Genomic DNA, 26,179 nt, shown 5'->3' with positions numbered 1-26,179 from the left:
TTCAAAGGATTAGCGTGTACGTGTTGCAAGTTTTGGAGCTTTTCTGCTCGTTATTCGCGCTAGTACCGGCATTATACCGCGCATTGCCGCTACATTTTCCCCGGGGCAGACGAAGCTCGCCGAGCGAGTTAAATGGGTCGGTGATAATACTGCTTGAGGCGAGCCACATGAACAACTTGTGTCACGCGCGAACGCCGGTTATTTGCAGTCACTTGGGCGACAACGTAGCTTACGTCACTTAGACGAGCGAGAATGACGAAGGAGCCCGAGTAGGAAATCTTTGGGGTGGAAGTGGCCTACGTCCCTGGTTTCCGAGAGGGCGCATGTTCCTGCTTTCACACCACTCGGTATAGGGCACACGAGGTTCCGGATAACTCTGGCGAGACCAAGATGTCTGTGGTGCATGAGAGCGCTGGTCAAAGGCGCATTGATGACACTCATGAGCTGGGTCGGCAACGCGAAGCAGAGCAAGCTCTTCTTTGACGACTTGCCGTATTACCGAGGAGATGTCATCAGATGGGACTGTCAAACTTGCAACAGTGGTTACATTGTCTAAGCGCCCAAATTTTGGTAAAATTCTCCGCATTTTAAGGGCTTCAAACGTCCGACAGTGCTGTCTTAGGTCGGAAGGGGTTCTGAGGTCTTCTTTCGTTATCAGAAAATTATAAACATCTTCTGCGATTCCTTTCAGGAGATGCCCCACTTTATCCTCATCAGACATTGTCGCACTCACTATTCCGCATAATTTTAAAACAGCCTCAATGTAAGTTGTGCATGTCTCGCCAGGTAATTGAGCCCTGCGTGAAAGCGACTGCTCAGCCTTCTTTTTTTTAGACATCGAGTCACCAAAGCACTTCTTAAATTCGTCGACGAAATCGTCCCAGGTTGGCAACACGCTCTCATGGTTATCGAACCAGAGAAGTGCGGTCCCGGCAAGAAAGAATACCACGTTCTCGAGCTGCTTCGTAGTACTCCAGCGGTTGTGGCGACTTACTCTTTGGTAGTGCTTCAACCAGTCTTCCACGTCTTCATCCGGCTTTCCCGAAAAGGTGCTCGGATGTCGCTCCGGTGTCGCGTAGCCAGCCAATATAAGACGCAAGACAACAGAGAAGACCATTAATTGATAAATAAAAGATAACCATGAACAGACAAAGCTAGAACTTTTCTTGGCAAACTAGGGATTTTTTTGAAGGATTATTTTAGGGGTATCTCGGCCCAGGAGGTTGGCATCACTGGCGGGATCACACGCTAGCTACCGGGAGAGTACAATCGGTGGAATGCGCTGCGTCGGCGGAAGCTCAATCTAGCTCAATGTCGGAACGTCGGAATATCTGAAAAGATGTCGCGATGGTGGCGCGGAGCCACTCCTCGGAGCGTTTCGCATCGCGGTATGTGAAACATGATGCAATTCAGGTTATGATTTCACACTCGCGAGTTTGCAGATGCGGCAATGCGCTGTCGGTCCCTTTGTGCGCTCTACTTTTTTGTTGTTCAGTGGTGTCGAACTTCTATACGAAATCGCACGTGCAGCGTGGACGGGAAACCAATAACAATGCGGATCATCAGACACGACACTGTGGCCTGCACCACCTGAGAGCACCTTTCTTAACATCCTGAAGAATCTATTTGTTGACCTCAATGGCTGACCTTTGCAAAGTAGTAAGCGCCGCCCGGCGTTTTTTAACCACAAACTCTCGTTCATAGACTGCATATCTCCCTCTAAGTACGCTCCGCCCCCCCCCCTCTCTCTCTTTTCCGGGGAGGAAGCGCGAGCACAAAGGCTTTTCAAAAATGACTGCAAAGTTTCCACGTCCTCAAAGTTATCCCGAACCCTAAACCTGGGTGTGGGTAACAACTGTATATGCTGTCATTCAAAAGGTTTTACCACCACCAAACACTGGTAGAGTAGAGGCGTGTGGAGGTTTCCGCGGTGGCCAAGGCAAAAGTGTTGAGTGGGAACACTACTTCGTTCTGCTAGTCTGTGGTCGAAATTTATTTGGTGTAAAAAAAATAAACACACTTAACCTTGCACTCGGCCGCGCAACGCTTGAAACAGCGAAGCTGGGCGATCATAGCCCAGCATTTTCCGGAAGTGCGCGCGAACTTTTCATCTTATTATTCATGATGATGATAATTTCTTTTCGCGCGTCTCGGACTTACGGCCGTCACTGCGCGTTGCATAGCGCAGCTTGCAACACCGACACCACGTTCCAATGCCGACACCGCGTTCCAGGAGACCCGCTCCGTGAATGCGTCTCCCGCTCTCGTAGCGCGCAAAACCTCTTCACCTCGCAGAGCACCAGCGTGCGAACGCACCAGCTGTGGACGAAGACGACGACGCTCGAACGAAACTATATGGTTCGCATAAATGCATGTTCTGCAAGCGTGGCTGTATAGCCTAGTCGTTACGACGCTCGCCTTGGGACTTGGGGGGTACGCGGGTTGGAATCCCGCCTCGGCAAGAAAGTTTATTTTCTTTCTTGGAAGTTTCTTGATACGCACCACAAATTACGGCTGGCTCAAACAGCTTCGCTGTTAATGTTTTTCGCACATGCACGGCAACATTTTTTTCAAGTGGTCAATTGCCACGCGACGGCATGCTGTACGGACGAAGCAGATATGGCTCAATATGGGGACGCGACACGGCACAAAGCAAGCGGAAACGGAAGACTTCATAGACAGAAGGAGCGCCGCGGCCACTAAAAGATAAAAATAAAACAGCTCCATGCCTAGGGAAGCAGTAATCTTATCTGCAGATTTTTTTTTTCAAGCTTTTGGTAACCGCTGCGTGCATGAGGGGGCCGCCGATGGGGTCAACTTAATCGAATCGGCGTGATTTCGCATACCAACAAAACGTGTTTTCTTTCCATAGCAAAGTACGATTTCTCACCAAAACCTCACATTGTTCGAATTAAGCGAACAGTCGAATTAACCGATGTTGGCCGAGACGAGTTTATTGAGAATAAAGACACTCGTCAGCAAACGCGCCATACGGGGTATAGAATATAAGTTTAATTTCCTATTTTCTTCCTACTTGTTTTGTAAAATCACATCGCACACTTCGCATCAGTATTTTGGTAGCGTTCGAAGTCGTAGACGGGCACGCGTTAATGATGTGCAATTTAATTTAATGTGCGCCGGCAGGTGTTAATTAACTGAACGACTAAGGATAAGATCGAAGTTCGAAAAATACTTTCCTTGCAACTTGTCGAAATAATAGCAGGTCAGAAGGTCACGATGAAACTTTAATTAAAGTGGTTGCTGCTTTCGTCCAGCATGTCGCTTGCGACTTAAGTACCGCCCAGATTAGAGAGCCAACGTAGACTTATACCGCAAGGCGTGCTAAGCGTAGAATCCTGGGACAGTTAGAGAGATGTCGAACGGCCACTTTCCATAGCAATTGAGCCTGATCGGAATCGAATTTCCCGACCGTGATGGGCTCCCTTCCAGTAGCTTGCGCAAATGAACCAACCTCAATCGGTCTCGATCGTGATCGAAAGTGCACTGTGTGACGCAAGTATCAGGAAACGCACAAAATTTACATTGCGATGACATATTTAATAAGAGCGTCTACTGATGTAAATGAGTCTTCAGTCATGTAATCGCAATGTAAGTATTTTCGTCCATTTTTCTTTTCGCAAAGAGCTGCTCTACACAATAACTTTTATATGATTGATCACAGCGTCACAAAATGTCACCAGCGCTGCTGCTGTCGGATGCATCTCTGGTATGCTTCCACTGAACTAAATTTGTGTTCTATATACGGTTTCGGCTTACAATTGAGTTCAATCGTTTCTTTTTCTTTCTTTTTTTTCCCTCTCGTCTACCAGTGCACCAACTTCAGCGGCTGATTTACATTACGACCACCCCCCTACATGATTTCAAGCTGGAGGAAAGCCCATAAGAGTCATATTGTAAAGCTTTTGGACATTCCGTGCCTACACGGCGCGCGGAAGGAAAGTGTGCGGCCGAAGTCACATGGGGGCGCGTTTCATGTTGCGAGCCCATTCTCAGATCCTAGTCCTAGGAACGCTCACACCATGGTCACACGCGGCGTCAGTTGCTAATTCGGAGGCCGTATTCATGGACAATCAATTTAAACAATCATTTTCGGGGATACTTTCACTTTCGCGAGACTTGCGTGGCTCTATACAACACCGGGCTTCTATTCTGGACATTGTCTAATTCCACCATACTGTACGTCAAATTCACCTTCTTGTCAGCTCTGATTGGCCCAGAGTGCTGCAACGGCCCCTATGATTGGCTCAAAATGTCGCCATTGCAGAATTCGGCAATTTGGGGGAATTTGACACTGTCCTAAATAGCACAGAGTTTCCTGCAATGTTATGCTTAATAGCGCACCCGTACACATCGGCGTCTACGAGCGACAGCATTCATTCAACAGTTGGCGCAGTGCCAAGCAGGATGCCTTAGTAGAGTGCCAGGAACGCTGTCGTCCGTAGAAACCGCGCGTCCGGTAAAATTTCGGGAAGACAGTTTTAGTTCGGCATCCGCAACCGCCCACGTACGCAGCGCGCGAGGTCGTGCGCACGTAGACGTAAGCGAAGCGCGCGCACTGGAAACTGGAAATAGTTGGCCGGACGCAATAGCTTGCACGGTAATGTGCTACTCAGGAGCACCATACGCCAGCTTCTGAAAATGTCAAGCCACAATTTGGCCTATCTGCCACGAAAATCTCGCGGAGCCACGCGTTTTGAAAATCGCAACGCAATCAAGGCCGGAGGCGGATCGAAACCGCGCTCTCGTGGACACGCGAGCGTCCCTCTGAGCACGCAGCGGACGCTACCAGCGGACGCTACGCAGCCACAGAACACCCATACAAGACGCAGCTTTGGAAAAGCTGCGGGCGCACGCAAGAGACCCTGCGTGCTCCTGTGTACTGCGCCAACGCCTCCTAAATAGACGTTGACTGCGCATCCGCACTGTGACCTCCGCGCGTTGCCTGCGTACGCCGACCTGTTGCGGACACCTAATTAAAACTGTCGTAATATCACCCTTGGGCTGGGCGTCCGCGCGCCAGGCACGACCGGGCTTATCAAGCGCAGACGCGCGATAGCGGAGAGGAGGCGTAAGGCGCTGGGGGTGCGGGACAGAGTGCCAGGACAACACGGCTGCGCACCGGCGCCCGGCTTCTCTTAAAGTGACGCGAAAGCCCCATCGTTTTTTGCCGGGCTCTCACATTAATTCCTTTTTTATATGGCACATACGGACGTTAGACTCCGTATTATAAATAACGTAGTCCAGGTTCAGGTTCATGCACGTCGACATACGAAATGAGTCAATATTTAGCGGGAACACACCAAATAACAGTGCTCGAGGTTTGCTAGAGGAGAGCGCGGTCAATTAGAAAAGACTCACCAGATACGAAACTGGCCCTGAAGCAGCGAGAGCTTGGCTGAAGAAGTTTGGCCGGACACCACCAACTGTTTCACAGATAACAGAGCGGTGGCAAATCAACTGCTCACAACCCAGTGACAACAATGACGTCCTATGGATATCCTATTGGCTTCCACTGCCAGTACATGGATATCTTAGGGATGTGTCGAATACCTGCGGACATCCCTCACACGACCGCTTGACCGCATTTTCCATGTCCTGCGGACAACCCTTGCATGTTCGCAAGGTACATAATGTGGACATGCTGCATACACTTTATGGACATATATGCCAGGGCTTTTTACACAGGGTTCGCCAAAATGTCTATTATGGTTGCAGCACACGCTGTGCGACAGATGCAACAGGCAGAGCGCCCACGCATCAAAAATAGATACATTTTGTGCACACGTTACGCACCCACGCACGTGTGCGAAAGTGCAGCATACTCCTGTTTCTTCTAAGCCTTCTGCCAATCCCACGTGGTTTATTGAACTAACTGAAATTCGTAAAGTATGGCGCTCAAACATGCAATAAACGTAATTCTGTTATGAGAAAACTCGGAGACAAAGCCTCAATTGGAGAACAAATATTCACGTGCGTGCCGAAAAAGGTCCCTTGGGACATCTGTAGTAGGATATTACAAACTGCACATCCAGCGGATGTCCTATTTGTCGACCAAAAAGGTACATGGACATTAGGACATGATACGGATGTCCTACGGACAAATCATTTTCTCTGGTAAATCTTTCTAGCAGCATGGTTCTCGTCAAACTTAATTGCCCTGATCACAGGAGAGCACCCTGGAGTGCAACTGCGCCATCTACCAAAGTCTGCAGGATCAAGATGGCTCGTATTTACGTTAATCAGAGCACTGTCTTCTGGAGCACACGCAGGCAGCTGGACAGATCACCGTCTATACACACTGCCAACTAACAATAGGCCATGTCCTGCCAAACATTCCAGTCCTAGCAAAATCACTGAAGCCTAAATATATCAAGTACAAGTGCTGCTGGATGGCATTATTGAATCTCTCTAGAATGATTTCCAGATGATCTCAGTAGATTAGGCACACATAGTTTTGAACTGGCATTGCTTCCGAGTGTAAAATGCTATGACTGTAGGGGGATGGGCGCTGCCAGGCCCTTTGCCGTCCTATACGTCGTACTGGTGAGAGACTAATAGGCATAGTCAGTAATCTCTTTGCAGCAGCGGTCATCACAAGCAGCATTGTAAGCCACTTCTATAGAGAGTATGTATAATGTTTGCAAAAGTCATAGAAGAGACTACTGCCTCGGTTAGCAAGTCTAAGTGCAGGTTGATGGTGTATGAAAACACTGCAAGGCCCTGCAGGCTGTATGGAGACTTCCACTCGGATGACATGGCACCGTATGCGGCAGCATGTGGTTTTCTCGTAGCGTTGCTCGGTGCCCACTTGCGTGTTTTCTTCCTCTGCCTTGAACCTGTTATTTTATTGCATATGTACAATGGCACAGCTCTGCAGTTACCACCGTTGTGCTAGACATCAACACCTTCGATAAATTATTAAGCGTAAATGAAAAAAGAAGCTTTCTTTCTGGTGCCTCATTGAAGAGCAAGTTTTTCCTGCAAGCAACAAAGGACATCAGAGAGAGGAAAGGGCACTTCTGCCAGCTCTCATGTTGTTTTCTTGTTTGCGCTGAAATGTTTTACATTATTCACTATGCACCAACTAGCCCAACAACACTACTTACTAATGTTAAATTAAATTATTACGAACCTAGCAGCCTAGTACAGTATCCTAAATTAACATACCCATAGTTAGTATATGATCTCGCCCCCTAAAGCCCATTTCACATGCTACAATTCCGTCCGCAGAAACTGGTTCAGAGGTTCGAACAATAACCTTTGGCCACGCCTATTTTGTTTTCCATGAAAATTCCTGCCAGTAAAGTTTTTTTGATGCGAAAGCATAGAGTTGCCCATTGAGCGAAAAAGCCGGCGTCTGTAGCAGCAAAACGGCACCTAAATTTCCACTGGCTATGACGCCACTTCACGAGCGCACCTCGATGGAGCAGATCAGAGCAGGCGAATCGGAACACCTGCTGCGCTGCGTGCCAGGTGTTGCGTGAGGGAAGAGGGCATCGCCGCAACACCACGTCACCAGCGGAACCTCAACGGAGCAGATCTCTCTCTCTCACCCCCACTGGGTTTAGCTGCTGCACGGGGCTGCCGCCTTGGTGGCTACTGCTGCTTCCTCGGTCTCTCGTCGCACAGGACGTCAGTGGCTTGCGGCATCCTTTATTTCTCAGCAGTATCGTCCAAATTATTCCAGTCTACAGCCAACATTCTAACGTAAAAACTTTAAAAAAAATAACCAGCACCAATGCTAACTGTAAAACTCGATAACATAACCCACATCAAAACTCTAAGGACTGCTCAGCGGCGTTCAATTGGACATTAATGCTTTCGCATTCACAACTGATAAGAAGTGCTTTGGTGCCCTCGGGATTTTTATTTTCTTTGCCAGTGTGGACTGTGATGGCAGCGTCGCAGCATTGTTGTTACGTCACGCTCTGCAATACTCGAAAGGCTACAAATTCTAAAGCTTCCTTACTTTCTCGGTACGGCAGGCCCAGTTCCTCCCCACTAGGGCGCGATCATCTGCAACTTCCTAACATTGCAATGGCACCAATGCCAAGGCACTACCACACAATTCTCAGCTAATTTCCCACTTTTGGGCAAGCCATTACCCGTTTTAAGAAACATACATAACCTGCTGGCAACCAAGATACTGTACATTTGCCCCAATGAAACTTCAATCACTCACCACAAAAGTCTCCAAAAAATTTAACAGAACTAGTAAAAATGCACCTTCACAGCATCCATTCTCCAACCTTGCATCAGCATTATGGCTGTTATGCCTAAAGTGTCACCCTGAAATGCCTGGATTGAGCACCTGCTAGCTAGATCATATATCACTTCAAAAAATGCTCTTTTCCTAAAAGGACACTAACAGCAATTATTAGTAGAGTTTTAGCTCTTCCATATACTTATTACCCTTTGTGAAATACTCATTTACCAGATATGTGGATGGCAATAGAAATAACGCTGGTAGCACCACCTTGTCATGCTTTGTCAAACTACAGTGTTAGAAACGTTTTTATGTTACATGGGTGTTCTCATCAAAGGAAAATAAAAGAACGGCATTTTAACAATTACGTCACTGCTAATGCTTAACACAAGCAGCCAAGTAGAACAAGATTGGTCACTGCAATGAAGACTGCGTGTCATTTCTGGTTAAATTCTTCACCACCAAGGTTGCTGCTCAAGTTCATGTCCCCTGTAACATAATATTCCATGAAGGGCATTATGTAGTATATGGACAAGCTAAAACTCAAGCTTAGGTGCTCCAATAAGTCCAAAGCATCACTTATGTAATGAATAGTGCTTTTGTAGGCTACAAAATGATGTAAACATATTACAGGGTATGCACCATTACTGTGCAAGTACATTTCCAGGGTTACGGTTCCCCTACAGGATGAGCGTTCATGACACAAAGACCGATGCCAACTGAACTTCAAACTTATTGCTCGGTGGAAAGACATTGCTTTTGGTATTTTGAAGTGCCTGAAATGTCTCCAGAGACCAAGTCATAAATTTGAAGCTCACTTGGTGATGCTCTTGGCTTCATGTCACAGACGCTCATCCCAGAGGCAAGCTGTAACACCAGTAACCCATGTCATTGTATTTTCCTCTTATTACTTGGAACTCGAAGCGCCCTTGAAGGACACCGCCAATAAACCTCTTCTCACTTTGTACATAATACACTGGTCAACCATTGATAATTACACAATAGCATTGCATTTGAACGTGAAATAAGATACATTTAAGCTCAGTGGTGCTGCTACTTCACACTGATGGTGATATTTGCGGGACTGTGGCGCAGTCATTCAAGTTAGCACATGCTAAAGTGCTCGATAAGCATGATCCCAACCATTAGATGACATCTCTCTGCCTATTGTCTTAGGTGAAACTGCTGTCTCCAATCATGACATTCACAGTGACTAAGTCATCTCTTGCTGCAGAACAAATGCTGATATTCGCCGGACCCATCACTCAAGCCAAACTTATGATTTGCCCCTAGTGTGCCTTTAGGGCTAAAATTATTAGCATTCTGAATTTGGCAAGTATTGATGTGTGCGCTTTCACTCTCTGCTTACATCACACATAAAAAGTGGCCTGCTTCAGTTTAAATCTGTGTGCCTTTGTGCGACATAAACCTAACGACTATCACCAAAGTGCAAAAAAAATTGCACTGCTTTCGTGGTTGCGTATGAAGGAACCCACATCCCAATCAGAAACCCAAGTAAAACCAGTATTCAAGGTTTATTGCCATTTCCAAAATGTTCACAGAAACTGACAAAGAGTATCAACTTGGAAACATTGTGTACCCAAAAGAAAATGGGCATAAAAAAGCAAGGAAAACAAAACAAAATGCTTTGGTTTTTATAAGTAGTCTATCCATTCTACGCAATTATATAACAAAAACGAAAAATTGTGAGTAGCATTGTGCCGTAATTCTAATCAACAAGCGCTATTTAAAATGAGTATCAAACAAAACCTAGGAAGAGGCACTACTGCTTCCAGACCTTTTTCACGCAAAACGGGGTGGCCTGCAAGTGAGAAGAAAAGAAAGGGGTCACTTCAACATTTGTAAGTCTTAATAGGGAAACCAAACAGTCACTTGAAACAAATTATCAAAAACCCTTTCGTCCCCTGGAGAAACGAGCACATTATTTGGAGTTCCTAGATTTATTTTGTAAACAACAATATCGCTCTACATAGTACTGCAACATACCTACGTATAAATGCATATGTTGCAAAACATATGTATCGTAATTAGTACCCTCTAAAATGGTACACATGCCAAAGCAAAATTTGAAGTTAACATTAGATTCATTTTGCAAACACAACAAATATAGTCTTCCTCACAAGAAGATGACAACACAGCATACAGAATATCTTGGAAGGGAGTCTGTATCTTGAAACATTCACTTCAAGGGTACCACTTTCACGTGCACCAAGTGGCTAAACCTACAAAAACAAACATGATTGTATACAAGGAGGTTTAAAAAAAATTTCTGGAGTAGCAGCCCCCGCAGTTTCCTACCAGCACAGGTGAAACCACACTTTGCCTATACTTCTACTCTGACAGGGGGCCGTGACAGCTGAAATCTGCTAGCAGCTCACGTCCTTTTGGTCAGTTATTGCAAATGATAGGCTAATTTGAAATTAAAAGCTCGAACCTTTCGCTTAAAATATTACCTTTGGCTGTGTATTAATATCATGATGTGCCATAATATTTGAAAATAACTTCAGGCTTTTTTCTGAAACCAGTGACAGAAAGGAAGACGTACACGATATCTGCACGGCTAAATTATCCACTTTAAAACAGCACGGAGTGGGAAGAAAGTGCTTCGTATATTCCCCGCTATTTTCTAACGTTATTGCTTGCCTATGGTAAGATGGCGGCGGTCCGGCTTCACTTTTGAGACGGCAGCTCCACTCCAGATTTTTTTTTAAACCTCCTTGATTGTATATTTGTTTGTGGCGTGTCCAATGTTAAGTTAGCCCTAAGTTAGTTTTAACTAGTCTCACAGGCCATATTGCTATGCAGTTGAGGTTATAGTAGATTAACAAACCGATGCTACACCAAATGCACATGAATAGCCTGGAAATTGGACCACAACTACTGATCAGCTATATAATCAATAACCATTAGGCATGGTGAGAAAATGTTGAAAGGTACCATGTTATCGCAGCATGAACTATCAACCAAAAAAGTTCACGGACCACGAGATCTCATAAAACGCTAAATATCCGAGCAGCCTTTAAAAGTAGCCAGTAAAACTGTACATCACAATGTTGTTCGCATATACCCGTAGAGGCTGGAAATGGGAATACCAGGCTGCGTTTTGAGGCTGCGGGGATATTCAGCTTTTTGTCAGATCCCTTGGTCCGTAAATTTTTTGGTCGATAGTACATTATAATGTGACAGTATGAAACAGTTATTTCTATCAGTATAGGTGATGTTACATCACAATACACACAATATTTCCTGAAGACTCATTCATTAGTGTTTCAATTTTCATACAATTTTCTGATGATAATTTTAGGAAAAAGTGTCTACTATTATGCTTTAACATGCAATTTTAAGGCGACGTTTACAAAAGCTATTACAGCTATTATCACAGGCAGATGATATTACATGGATTTTCCAAGCACCTGTAAAATATCTAGTTCATTATACATGTAGTCCAAGATTACAGGTGCATGTATTACGAGTTATTTCTGTAATTTTTTTTCATGGTATGCAAGAATAAGGACAGAAGAGAAACACAGATGCAGCAATAGTTACAACTAAAGTATTACTGCCATTCCATGAAAAAGCATTTACTAAAATGAACAGAAAAAAAAAAAAAAAACATTAGACTGGCACAAACAAGACTGCAGACAGGTGCACTTTCTTGCATCCCTTTTTTATTTCCACGCCGAACATTTTATTTTGTTAGGAGGGTTAATTCCCTACCATAATGACGTGGCATCCCATGGCCAAAACCTTTGCAGCAAAGGCGGATGTCAGGTGCATTCAATGTAGCTGCTAGATGCTCAATCGTAGTCTCTAGTCATTTGAACTCGCACTTTCTTTGAATGCATTCTTGGACTCTTTGGAGTTCAAATTAACAAGATTTCACTGCATATATCTTTGTGCAACGACAGTAGAGCTTTTGTAGGAAGTAGTGTTGTGTCTCTGTTCTGGCTCTTCCTTTTTATGAAATCGCCAAATAAAATACAAACAAGCAGTTTGCACTTTTCTGGCAGTGACCAGTGTTCACTAATGTCTCTGTGCAGCACAGAGCATGTGCAATAGCAGCAAACCACTTTTCTAGCCCTGCCCTCCTGATAACAGCCAGAGATACAACAGACCTTTAGCATGATTACTTTTGCTTGATTTTAACACTCAATGCGCAATGCATTTCTACTTGCTTCAAGGAACATGACGTTTCTGAAATGAACGTTAGTTTATGGAAATTGCCTTCATAAAATGCCTTAACAATGCATTTCTACTTGCTTCAAGGAACATGACGTTTCTGAAATGAACGTTAGTTTATGGAAATTGCCTTCATAAAATGCCTTAACCAAAGTATGAATGCACAGTGCATGTGCATTGATGTAGGCCAAGTCCGAAGTGTATGCTGTCACTTGACGCTTCACTTGTGCTCAATGCTGTGCTTGAGCTTACTATACAGGGTGTTCAAAATTAAGCTTTACTGGAATTTTTTAAGATCGCCTGTGGTAGGTAGCATAATTCTAATCGTTGAGCTGGGTTATTCGAAGAGGCGGACATTAGTAGCATGAGAAATTGAAACACATATTCAACTAATTACCAAAAATTGACTAATGAACTTCTTAGTTAATTACTTTACAACACATATTGCAATTTACGAATTAGCGAGTGAGTTTGCAAGACGCATCCCCTTGAAATGAATTTCGAGGATGACACCAGTTTCGAGATACAGTAAAACCTTGTTAATTTGGATTTCACGGGACCGAAAAATCAAGGGTATCCAGAAAACAATAAGCAAATGCTTACTACATCAACATGCCTTTATTTAGTGAATGAATGAGCAAATGCTGTTGCTATTTTGCACAATAGCGGAGCGGAAAGTGGAATTCTCGTCATCTCGTCACTCATGCAGCGTCACTCATGAATCAAACAGTGCCAAATAGCCTTGTACGTAGTTTAATATTAATTCGAATTCAAATATATATATATTTTTTACCTTTCTGGGAAGTCTCGTGCATTAACTTATTGTATTCAGGGCCAATGTATCAGTAAACTGGTGCATCACAGAAAACAATCAAAAACAAATGTACATCAACCCTGCAGCTTAATTAATATGCAGGTGTAGTATCAATATGCAGAGGCAGAATAAAGAAATCAGAAATAGGATAATGTATGACTTAGACAGAACATAAAAGTTCAAAAAAAGATGGTGTTAATAGAAATTATAAGCACTGCACCTCCTAACTATGCAAAGCATATTATTATCAGGCAACCATGTGCAGTTTTTCTTTATCTTTTAGTTGTAGTAGCAAGTTACAAATTCAACATAAAACATGATCTTTTACAAGATTTCAGTCACACAATATGGCACATCCAGTTATTGGCATTCAAAATGTATAAAAATGAATACATTGCAGAATAAAATTCAAAACATGACCGACATGGTGACTTTTACTCACAAAACGTCCACATGAACATAACATATTTACTGTAGCTAACACATTTTTGCATCATTGCTAGTTCCTGCGTTGGCATAAGATGGCCACACAATGACCGTGCATCAAAACTTTCTCGAGATTAACCAACCAACACGTGCATCGTGTGCACTCTGCTTTCTAAATAAATGTACTTAATCTCACAATTCGCTGGCAGCGTAGTCAAGGTTACAATTTTTTCCATGCCACACAGCACTGCACACAAAAAATTGTTCAGTTTCAATCGCTTGTACTGCACAATTTCTTACTGTTCAGCCATTTATGCTCGCATGATACAGTCTGATGGTGCCACACCAGTGTGCGGCAGCTCAAAATTTTCAGAATTAGAATATAAGGTATTCGAAAGCTGAATTAAATTACTAAATGGCCTGTTATTATTTCATTCGAACAGAAAAACTGAGTACTTGCACACTCCTACTACACATCTGTCACTTTTCTATCCCTGACACCGTTTCTTCTTCCATGTAACACATTGCTTTGTCAAACATTTGTTAGACATGAAGCGAGAGAACTGCTCAAGGTCAAAGAGCTAGCAGGGAGTTGCTTCTCGGTAGCTTAGTTAAAACTACTGCTACTGCTAACTACTAATTGCGGCAGAAATGACAGGAGCACACCCAGCTTACCCCTAGGGGAATCAATAGCTTGGCATACTAAATGTGCTGTAGTGAAAGATGGTTAAATACAGGCATACTTCATTACCATACCTTTAGCATAGGATACAGAGGAGAACAGTTTTATTACTCAGTACAGACAATAGTTACAAAGTATCCAGCTGTGTGCAACAAGCATATTCAACTGCATAATGGTGTCAAGACAAAATGAAAGGCTAAAATCAGCCCACAAAGGAATGGGCCTAGTAGATCACAAGACAGGAGTCACTGCATGCCTATTGACTTCTGAGCTGTCCTCTGATGCTTGAATGGTAGTGGAATTAAAGGTGGATACTACATAAAATGAAGCTGTTCATCTTTGAAGAGACTCAATTCAGAATACTACAGGTTGGAATATGCTTTGCTCCCCATGATTCATATAAAAATAGCAGACAAAATGGGACTACAACATATTAAGAGAAGTTGTGTTACACTAAGTGTAATTTTGTACAACTCATATCAGTGATGTACAATGGGAAACACAGCATATATCTCAGCCACACATAATTTCTAAGTTTTACCTATTCGTTTTTCACTAAAGAAGACGTGTCTATATATGTGTGCTCCGATTCATGAAAAGAAAGACCTACCTGGTGTATTCTCATAGATGTACAATGTAGTATTTAGTGAAAGAAATTCCACAATAATGCTTACGGTACTAAACCCAGGAAATTTACCTTGCAAGCTGCAGCATTTTCCTTTGACTGACACCAGTGGGCTGGACCTCGCGTGCATGGGTTGCTGCCTATTAGCTTCTGCTGATGCTTGTATTCCACAGCATCATCTGAGCAGATATCCAACTTCTGAATGAAATAGAGCAAGAGAAACTGTTAGAAGCAGGTAATCGTGAGGCTCACAGTACACCACTCCACATGTCCCTGCTTGCCGATGTATAGAAGTTAACAATTGCTGGCTGTAAAAAGGAGATGAAATGCAGAAAACAAAGAAGTATTAAGTGAAACATAGTAGGCGGTCCTTGAAAAATGTGACCCTGGCGTTAACATTAACACATAACTATGCCAATTGTGTGCCAGCTCACAGAGCCATAAAGACAATACAGTGGAATCTCGTTGATACAATTTTCACGGGAACCGTAAAATAAAACGGTATCATCTGAAAATCGTGTCATCCAACATATTATCCAACCAAATCGTACTACTGGGAAAAGAAAAACAAACGTATTATCCTGAAAAATGTATTATGCGTTCCTTTGTCCCATGAGCACGTGTGAGACCCCACAGCAGAATCATATCAATGAGGTTCCACTATAAAAGCATTCCTTTCTACTTGCATTCTAAATTTCCAAAGCAACACCTAAAAATAAACACAAGTAGCCGAATTTAAACGGTATAAAGTTGTGCATTCATAAAAGGCAAATCTACACAACAGATCGAACTGCCAGTTCATGAACCGGATGTAACAGGCCTTGGACACATCAAATCCTGCTGTGCATAAGAGTGCCACAGACTAGGTGTTTGCAATGCAATCACGTGCCATTAAGTAGGCTGCAGATTGCATCAAAAGTTTGGTCCATCATGTGAATCCAGCTTTAAGGCCAACAGCAACAAAATTTTAGACCATGCAAATAGCCTGGTTTCAGACTGTAAATATAGAGCAGCCTCCGTGCGAAATTATACGTTTGAAGTACAAGTGGATGTGGTCACGAAAAGCTTTCAAAAATAGACCTGCTTGATAGGAGTGCACAAATAATCTAATATCACCGAATCGAATAGTGAATGTTTGAATAATTCGATTCATGAACCGGATATCTACTATTTCATATGTAGACCTGTGCAGTGCCACATGTCGTGTACGCCACGGAGCCCCTCGTGCTCGATGCCGCCCAAGTGAGCGTCGCGCGAACTTGCCGTGACCCTCTAGATTTCCGATACTTTGACAGGTGGCAAATCACTCTGAACCTGACAATGGAATGGCACAGACAGTGCCTGCTTTTTACTGTCGGTGCTAGCTACGCGCAGGGCGGTGGTCGAGTCACGAGATGCACGGTCCTTTCGTTTGTCACACAGATTGGCCTTACAATAACCCAACTGTGGTAAAGTTGGTTTAGCCTTTCTAAATTTTAAAAACTGGAAAGAAAATCTTTTCGTTCAATAAACGATTGCCGCAAAACACAGGTCCACTACTAATCTGAGAACCTCATTGGTATTCAGTACAACAAAACCTCACTAATTCATTAGTTTCAGAGGGGGAAAAAAACCACTTTATTCTACTCAACAGAAATTCTATTGATGAAAAAAATATTTTACAGACCTTTCACATGCTAGACCTGAGCTGTAATCAGTGCTGGCGTACTAATTTGGTAATAACTCCCTTTAAAGTGGCCCTGAACCACCCCTTGGGCTTGGTGAAAAAACAGTCCGCGGATAGCATATGCTGCTGTGAACATATCAGCCAAATTTTGCAGTTTATGAGTAGCAAAGAAAATGAAGGCAAATGTGTCCCTTTTAGACTCTTCCACAGAAACCTCATTGCCCACACGTCAGTGTTAGTATGTAATGAATCTCGCAGCAATTTTGGCATCTTTGGGCCCATTTCTATGCAGAAAATATTTGCAAGACTCACAATGTCAAATCTTTGTTTCCTTTAGAATGCAACTTTATTTATGTTTACCTATGAACTATTAATTAGACCCGAGCTAATACTGTCCAAATCCATGACATCATGAGCAGCTAGTGCGGGAACCCATGTTTTGTTTTCGAGATTCATTATACTTTGAATCAGAATGCACTAGGCACTCAAATGAATCAAATGGAGCATAAAAAATTGCTACCAAGGTTGCCATACTACATGCAAGCATATGCATGATTACACAGAAGTTTTTTTTACATGAGTGCCTACGCAACTTTTTTTGCTCTTATTTCTAGTTGAATTTCATTCTTGTGGTGGCAATTGGCTATTTCAAAGATCTTTTTTATTAATAAGATGCCTTAACCACTTTTACAACAAAGTAAAAAAAAAAAAGAAACGGCTCAAAAAAGCAGTAGCTAGAAGTTTGGTTTCGAAAAGTTCCATAACTGTAAATACCAAATGCAGCTTTTCTGTAGGACATCATGAGAACTACAGTCGAATCCCCCTACAACGAACGCCGCTATAACGAAATTTCCGCCACAACGAAAATTTTCCAATTCCCCGTCAGCTGCCCATAGAAAGTAACACAAAAAAGTACCTTCATAACGAAGGCATTTTATTCGGTATTTCCACTTCAACGAACTTTTCGAAAACGAAACTGGGACTGAACTAAAATTGGAACTGCCGAGTAGTCACATTAGAAGGCCCTTCCAAAGCTGTGACGATCGTATGTCTGCTTGAACGAGGTTTTCGTGAACGAAATCAAATTCAAAGTACCGATTTGAGCCACTGCAGCCCCAAGCCACGCGTGGTCATCACGCGCCTGCGCGAGACTGCACGGTATCACCACAATCACTGCAGTTTTCTCTGTGGTGTTTGCCTGGTCGAAATGGCTACGCCAACGAAGAATCGTAAGTGTAAATTTCTCTCTCTCAAGGAGGAGGAGGCGCATATGATCACCAAGGCAGAAAACGGAAGGGAAAAATTTCACAGTTTTGCCCCAAAGGCGAAGGATCGATTGCGATTGCAGATTAGTAGACAGCTATACGAACTAAGGATACGTATTAGTTTTATCGGCCGTATAAACGTGTAAACATTCGCTTACTAAATAAATTACCAAGCACGGTGTCACGCGCGCACAGGTAAACATGAACACACCTCGGGCGACGACCGCGGAGACTCACTGCCAACACACTGGGAGTGAGGAGGCGCGGCAATAGCAGCGAGCAAATTGACCTCCGTGCCGTCTCTCGCTTTAACACGAACTAAACGTCGAAAGTACAGCGCACACGACTCTACCGGCACTAGTAACACTTTGCCCACATCGCAGATTGAAGATAAAGGCCCACGTGGGCACGCACTTTGTGCACGTCACAGATCGCTTTCAAGATACGGTGCCTGCACGGTCGTGCTGCAGCGGCTGTTGTCAACAAGATGCCAACGTCTTGTCGTCTGTGGAAAATGATAATCCGGTAGACACACCGACTCCGGCAACTGCTTTGAAAGTAATGGATCCTTTTGACCTCATCAGAAAAGTTATCAGAGCCCACGACAATGACATTGCGATGGCTCTTTTAATGAACTGTAAGACTCGTGTAACACCCTTGCTTGCCGTGAAGCATAAGAAATCCAGGCTGACCGACTTCTGGAAATAAAACTTCCGGTAATCGCAAGCTTGCCAAGCTTGCTGACTGTCATAAATATGCAGTGAAATTGTGATAATTCATACCGCTTGAATGCGGCAGTGTATGTGCCGCAAAATGAGTGTTTCGCGATCAGCCGGGCACGCATATTGGGTTAGGCGTCGGCAGCCATGTACGAAAAATGCTGTAAGAGCGAGGCGAAATGCATTCAGTCGTGAAGCTGACACTTTATTGACCGCCTTCGGTACCTCTCAACCTTTGCCCCCACGCCTTCGCAAAGATTTCCCGGACGATGGTTTCAGTTTCATTCGTGGCTTTGCCATTTGGCGTACGTATATAGTACATACTAATTTTGCGTCGACAAAGTTCTGCCACAACGAAATTTTTCGTGTGTCCTGTGAATTTCGTTGTAGCGGTACCCGACTGTATGAAGATGACGTGTGCTAATGTATATTAGTTGACTACCGAACATTGCAAGATACTTGACAGGTGCTGTTCCACTGTTTGCAATCCTATTGGCTCTCATATATTTCTGCTGTATTGAGGTAAAATTAGCATATAGAGGAGACTTGGCACTGTGACAACAGCTGTATGTCTAAAGTCACAGTGATTCTGGGTATACCAGTGCAGCTAATGTTCCATTTCCAATTACGCTATTTAGATTGCACATTGGTGCAGGAAACTTTTAGCATGCCTTGATGAAACAACTTGCGTGGAGAAGCATAATGCCCAACAAGACTCACCTCACACGCTTTCTGGGCACTGCCAAACTGCGCAATTGTCTGGAGAAGTGCTGGCCCATAGCTTTCAATCACGGCCTTGCACTACACAAGAATGGAAAAATAGTGCATCCCTTTAGATTGCAGAACCAAAATCAGAATGCAGGGCAGACCGCTGGTCAAACATTAAAGCATCAGATCCAGGAAAAATACTTTGTATATACAAAGATTGCCTTTAGACTGCCAAGCAATTTTGTTGCCCTAGAATTTAGAAAGCCACAATATCAACAAGCAAAGACCATTTATCAAGCCAAAGTTTCGCATGTTAAAAAAAAGAGTAATCATCCTGGCACGTGTTGCTAAGGGCTGCTTTTCACCATTGAAGATTAAACTTTCCCAATGAGTTTACGAAGCTTTTGAAGGCCCTGAAGGCTGCTAAACCTTTTCTACTGTAACACTCACAAATATTTAAGAATTTACTACAGACAAACCCAACAAGAGTTCCCTAGGCAATGCCAGAATGCTCTTTAGACTGTTGTGAATCTGCACAAGTCCCTGCTCAAAAGCACTGCAGAAGCAGCAGCATGTGCACTTTGTAGCCACATGCAATAGTCCATTAGGAGCTATTAGCGCTGCCAGAAGTATGTGTCTCTTCTTCATTTCAACATCCCCCACCCCTATCATACTGTCATACTGCTTGCTTTTCTCACAATCAATGGCACTGACTTGTAGCCACTTCTGTACACGGTCAAGACATGACACAGACATGGCACAGAGGACGAAAAAAGCATGCCAGAGATACCCCCTCCCCTCCCTTTCCATACTGCACCATCAGTATCTGGTAAGTAATTCCATGATAACTTATTTATGGGTAGCACATGTGACTGTTAAGATGAGCAATTTATACCGCTTACATTCTAGCTAAACTAGTTTCAGTGTCGAATTTATATGGTTAAAACCAGGGATGTGTATAAAAAAAGAATGAATGGATGAATTCTTTTATTAAGAAAAGGGAGGACCGAAGGTTGCTGGTGGGGGAGGAGGGACAATAAAAAAACAAGACAGCATACTAATAGGTAAGCAATGATAAAACACAAGCAACCTAAGAAGCACATGTGAAATCCAAGGTGTAAGATCAACTCACGAGCTTCATGGGAACAAATAATGAGCACAATTAGGGAAACCGAGGGGTTCCATTTTTTTAATTATTACTAGTTCCAACTATATGAAGCCACAGTTAATGAAGCCAGAAAAAGCCTAGGAAAAATTAACAGATTTTTTTTTACTGAAAAATCACCAGCCCTTCCCCTGTCGAGAAAATTGGGGTAAGCGAAGCTTGTCGTGTGTGTATCTGACCATTCTGGCGATTTTCTTTCTCTCTCTTTCTTTTTGTCCCTGGTATGTGCCACTGAGCTTGGACCCTTTCTGCACTACCACCAGGATTGGCCCACTTTTCAGCGTGACACCACCACCACCACCACCACTTGTGAGCCTCTAAAGCTTAGCTTAAAATGTAGAATTAATTATGAAGGGGGTTAAATTTTCAGTAGGCTTTATTTTCTCAATAAAAGAAAAGTTAAATGAAAGTGGAAGAAAAAATCCAAGGATACCTAAGTGCTTCTTACGAGTTGTGAATGTGAAAGCATTATGTCCAATTGAACACCGCTGAGCAGTCCTTCGAGTTTTGCACTACAAGTAATATACCATATAGCGGTATGTGCTGCCCGAGCCCGCAAATAGCAGCAGCAGCCTGCAGTACTAACGCCTCATGCCACCAACGTTCTGCGCGACCAGAGACTGAGGAAGCAGCAGCGGCCACCAAGGCCGGCAGGTGCATGCAGCAGCTAAGCCCAGTGGGGGTGAGAGAGAGAGAGATACGGACCGCACGCCGGCTTCCGAGAGCAAAAGCGAGGGTGACGTGGCGTTGTGGTGATGCCCCTTCCCCTCAAACAACACCTGGCACGCTAGTGTAGCTGCAGGTGTTCCTTTTCGCCCGCAGTGCTCCATTGAGGCGCACTCATGACGTGGCATCGCAGCCAATGGCAATGCGAATTAAGGTGCCATTTTGCTGCTACAGACGATAGACGCCAGCTTTTTCACTCAATGGGCCATTTGACGCTTTCACATCAAAAAGAACCTTCTGCCAATGGGAGCTAAGGCCACAACCTCTGCATGATGCATGTGATGCTCAACTGAGCTACAATGGTAGCTGGTGGTGGAGGTGGAACACCTTTTCAACCTCTTAGAATCTTAGGCACAGGCCAATAAACCCTCATATGCTACCTCAAGGCATCAAGGGTGCCAGAGTCTAGGGACTCTCACTATGCAATGAGTGAGAAAAATTGGGGGAACCGAGGGGCTCAATTTTTGGTAACAACAGTATGTACAACCAGAAGCCACATATAAGTAGCAACCATATGCAGCAAATAAGATAATCTGTTTACCATGGGCCCTTGACTCTAAGCACATTTTCTGTCTGCACGTAGAGGAAGCACAGAACAAATAAAAAGAACCTTGCAAATAGCTCTTCATTCTAGGCACATCCCTACATGACTGAAATGCTTGAAAAAGAGGAACACAGTGCTCTTTCAAGCTTACCTTACATATTAACAGTGAGCATTCATAAGTTCCGCACTAACCAACTTACTACATAATAGTGAGATGCACACCAATAAACAACATTTTCTTCCAGTTTATACATCATAAAACAGGGATTCAGAATGGTGGTTACACAGCCAGAGACCGAGAACACCTTCAGTTGTAGGATGCACAAGAAAGATGTGAACTGTTTTTGTTTTTTTTTCACAGCTACCATGTACCAATACCTTTAAACAAACAATTGCAGAATGCAGCCATTACCTGAGACTGAAGTGTCTTAGGCACGTGTTCACAGGCGTTTGCCAATTGTTTGGCAACCTCCTGATCGTTCTTGGTGTCCTTAAGTACTTGCTCAACATAGCCGATTGCAGCCGTGCAGCTGGCACACTCATTCAGCTTCAGCTTCACGTCAGATTCTGAGTCAACAAAGACAATGTTATCAATCAGAATGTTCAAGTGGTAAAGCAAACACAATACCAGCACTTTGCCAATGTAGCCCTAGTACAAGCTGGTCCAAAATATAGCTAGTTTCAATGCCCAATGCCAGCTTAGAAATGCAGTTGAACCTCGTCATAACCGAGTCACATCTGACACAGAAATACTTACGTTATACTATATCTTCTCTTACATAAGCCACATTCAATACCTACGTTATACTATATCTTCTCTTACATGAGCCACATTCAAGGTCAGTGAGCTTTAGAAAACACTTACGTTTCTTGAGCCCGTCCTTGGGACAGGCCTTGACAGCCACACACACTATGCTGGGATCTATCTCCTGAGCAAGGAGAACCATGACAGCTGGTCCATATTCTTCTACAAATGCCATGCACTCCTTAGCCAAGTCCTCTGGCAGTTTGGCGCACAATTTGTCAAGTACAGCTTCCACTTTAGCCTATGACAAAAGCAAAAACATGAGGTTGGCCATTCAGCTGGTCAATTTCATGCAGCACATGACAACAGCAGCTTTATAAATGCAGTTGGCTGCACACTATTAAGCCTGTTAACATTCTTGAACAAGCAAAAGATCGCTTCCCACTATAATGCAAAAAGAACTTGCAGAGCAATATGTGCATAAAAATCACTTGCCAAAACTGTTAAAAGATCAAGTTCATTCAAAGTATCAATCACATCCATGCTGCAGTAAAATTTTCAGCAGAGAGAAACTTTAAGTTAATCTTCAAACTTGCACACAATAGCAGCAATGTGAAACTCCCTTTCCAACAAAGAAAGTAAGCCTCTAAGCACTCATTCTCCTCCTTTGAGAAGGACTGCAAACAGCAGTACGCAAACCATTAATACAAAGAAGCGTGTCACTCAAACTTACAATCACGTCTAATGAACAAAAAGGAAGTAAAAACGTAGAAGATGCTGGATGACGACACTGTCGACCTCAAAGATGTGGTTGTGTATAGCTTCTGGCCTGAAAAACATATTGCCGGTAGGCTGACTGAAAGACCTTGTCGAGATACGATTTGCAGGCTCCCTTACAACGGCTTTCTTTTTTTTTTCCCCCTTTCTTTTCTCTTGCTACATCATCGTCTTCTTATTTTTAAGAGTACAGTCGAACTCGATATAACAAACACGGACATAATGAGTTATCTGATATAATGAACTGAATCTAAAATTCATCAATTTTTTATAGCAATATCAGTGTGTATGCTTATAACGAATATCAAATATAACAAAGCTATTATTGCATCAGGTGCAACTTTGTTACGAGGAGATTTGGCTGCATTGCAAAAGCTGAGAAGATAATTACCCTCTTTCACTAAAGGTTTGCACAACTACAGTAAACAGCAACGCCTGAATATTCGTTGGAAGAATTTAAACCGTTAGGCGTAAAAACAAGCAGTAAACATATTCCAAAACTTAGCTATTAATACTTTTGCACGGGTCAATTTGCAACATCACAAAAATATTTAGCTGGTTGCTCCAGCCTCCAGTTTAGCAAAATTTATACACATGCACGCAGGCATATTCGTCAAAGAGGTCTTTTTACTCCATTTGTAAGTGATTTGAGAAATAAACATTCAATATCCTGAGATATTAAATAATGGTCATGTATAGTGCAGGCATACTAGGATTAGTACTAGAGTAAGCATGCAGTGAACACTAACCAAAGTGCTGGCTGTCTGCTACAAGCATCAAGCACCGACACACTGGGCCAGAAACACAGCACAATTCCAGTAACCTCTCTTTTAATTGAAAAAGTATTTGTTGCTGCAGGAAGTCTCTTTGCTACCTAAAGAGGTGAGCCATTGTTGCAGTGTTAATGGCAGCAAAAGTCTTGTTCGGTAACCAACTAAGGATGCCTTACTTTACGGGCACCTGTAGAATTAGTAAACACTGCTTTTCTACAAATATAACCAGCTTTTCCTTTTTTTTTTGGTATACAATTGAACCTTCCTAAATTAAGTTGTACCCGACATGAAAATAACTTTGCTATAACTGATATTCGTTACAAGCATATATTTGCTACATGCCGATATCAGAAGGAACATTCCATATTACGTCCGTTTTCATAATAGTATTGAGGTTTGGCCATATATAACGAGAGACCAAAAGATGATACAGAACAATAATGTTTCACTGAAAGCAACTGCCAAAACAATTCCAACCATGCTTAAAGCTAGGTCTCAAGCACAGAACCTCAGTCTAAGACAGCAGTGTGGCAAAATTGTGTAAGTCACCTCAGTGCTACTGTCCACAAGCTCATTCTGGATAAAGTGAAGAGCATACTGGCAGAAAGTGCACTCTATATCTCCTCCAGGAGCTAAAAGAGAAGAAAAAAAAAGCATCTTGTCAGAAAATGTTCGTATCTACCTGAAAGTTGGTACAACTTCAAGTGGGAGAGAACTGTGCACCTTGCACTCAAATTTACAAACTTTTGACATCAAGCTTGTAATAATAGCCAAGATTGAGTGTTCACTGTTCATGTTAACATTCAAGCTTGCCGTCTGAAAGAAAATGACACCCACTCTATGAAATAACACCTGTCACACCACGGAGATCACATGGCTGCTCATAAATATTGTATTTTAAGGACTATAGTCCACATGGCAAACTTGGGCGATGAAAAAAAAAATTATTCACAATACGCATCCATAGTAGTCCACAGGGAAAACTTCCTGCCTGAAAATAATTTCTATTTTTCAGCCTGCCCACAAAAAGTATACAGTTGCTAGGCAAAAATTTCATTCTCACGTCATTTATGCATTAACATATTTACTAATTCATTTAAATCAATGAGATACTGCATATGTGCATAAAAATCAAAGCACTGAAAAGCAGCCACTTTACATATCGCAAGCAGCATTTGCTTGCCAATCAAGAGTTGCCAGTATCAGCTGGAAAGATAGCTTTTGAACAGCAACAATCATTGTGCAGTGGCTTTTATTATGTAGTAATTAGCATGGTAAAAAGTTGCAGATGCAGCCAGGCCTTTTTTTATTTCAACATGCCTACAATGTTTAAAAATTTATATGATGTACAGTCTGCACCCATGCTAGATGGTCCACACCATTTGAAATTTCAACCTTTATATATAATAAAACCTCGTTATAACGAAGCTGAAGGGTTAGCCAGAATTACTTTGCTATATCCATTACTTCGTTATTTCTATTATTGCATGTACCGCACAATGAATCTCTATAAGGATTTCAAGGGGAATTTCACTTACTTTGTTATATCCATTATTTTGTTACATCCCATTTCGTTATAACAAGGTTTGAATGTATAGTCGGCAGTGGTATGGTCCTAGGTGGTTTGTTAGGCTGCTACATCAGACCATGCAATGAGTAGCAGCATAGCAGACCACCCAGCGAGCTGGAGCGAGTGCCAAAACATTGCGATGTCCTGCTCCCATGTGACCACCTTCTGTGTCATGACTAGAGACCGGATTTTTAGACACTAAGAAATGCTGCTTTAGGTGCCTATAACAGGCACTAAAGCTGTAATTTAGGGCATATATAGGTGCCAAATACTGTGCTTTAGGCATGTATAACCTCAGTTAATGACTCCTGCTGTGCATCTGAGGATAAATTATGATTTCCTAAGGAACACAGCCCACTAAACCCGTTTTGTGAAATTCACTTTATTTTATAGATTAAACAGAATGAGGCAACTTGCATAAGTTTCAAAATTTATTTAAAATTTAGTGCGACTGGACACAACAAGAAAAGTTGTGAGAGCAGTGACAAACAAGCCCCATCTCACGATTTTTGGGCTTAATGTTGCACCTTTTTTTCACCGAGTACAG

At 42.9% G+C, this 26,179-nt stretch overlaps 1 protein-coding gene across 3 annotated transcripts in view; it reads right to left on the bottom strand.

Annotated features, from left to right (window-relative positions):
- LOC119436704 (uncharacterized) overlaps window positions 1–26,179 on the bottom strand; it is a 119,756-nt gene that overhangs the window by 15,443 nt on the left and 78,134 nt on the right. For 2 of the 3 annotated variants that reach the window (XM_037703670.2, XM_037703673.2), the window contains 6 exons: window positions 24,612–24,694; window positions 22,633–22,813; window positions 22,180–22,334; window positions 19,345–19,425; window positions 15,047–15,172; window positions 9,744–10,049 (listed from right to left, as the gene is read on the bottom strand). In XM_037703670.2, the coding sequence (XP_037559598.1) occupies window positions 10,011–10,049; window positions 15,047–15,172; window positions 19,345–19,425; window positions 22,180–22,334; window positions 22,633–22,813; window positions 24,612–24,694 (665 nt within the window). In that variant the 3' untranslated portion in view covers window positions 9,744–10,010. Of the gene's footprint in view, window positions 1–9,743; window positions 10,050–15,046; window positions 15,173–19,344; window positions 19,426–22,179; window positions 22,335–22,632; window positions 22,814–24,611; window positions 24,695–26,179 lie in introns of those variants that run through there. The other variant, XR_007464674.1, reaches the window with a different exon arrangement.

Source organism: Dermacentor silvarum, chromosome 1 (genome assembly GCF_013339745.2).
Source record: "Dermacentor silvarum isolate Dsil-2018 chromosome 1, BIME_Dsil_1.4, whole genome shotgun sequence".
Classification (NCBI taxonomy): domain Eukaryota; kingdom Metazoa; phylum Arthropoda; class Arachnida; order Ixodida; family Ixodidae; genus Dermacentor; species Dermacentor silvarum.
The sequence above is the reverse complement of the archived record's forward strand: the minus strand, read 5'-3'. Positions and strand labels throughout refer to the sequence as shown.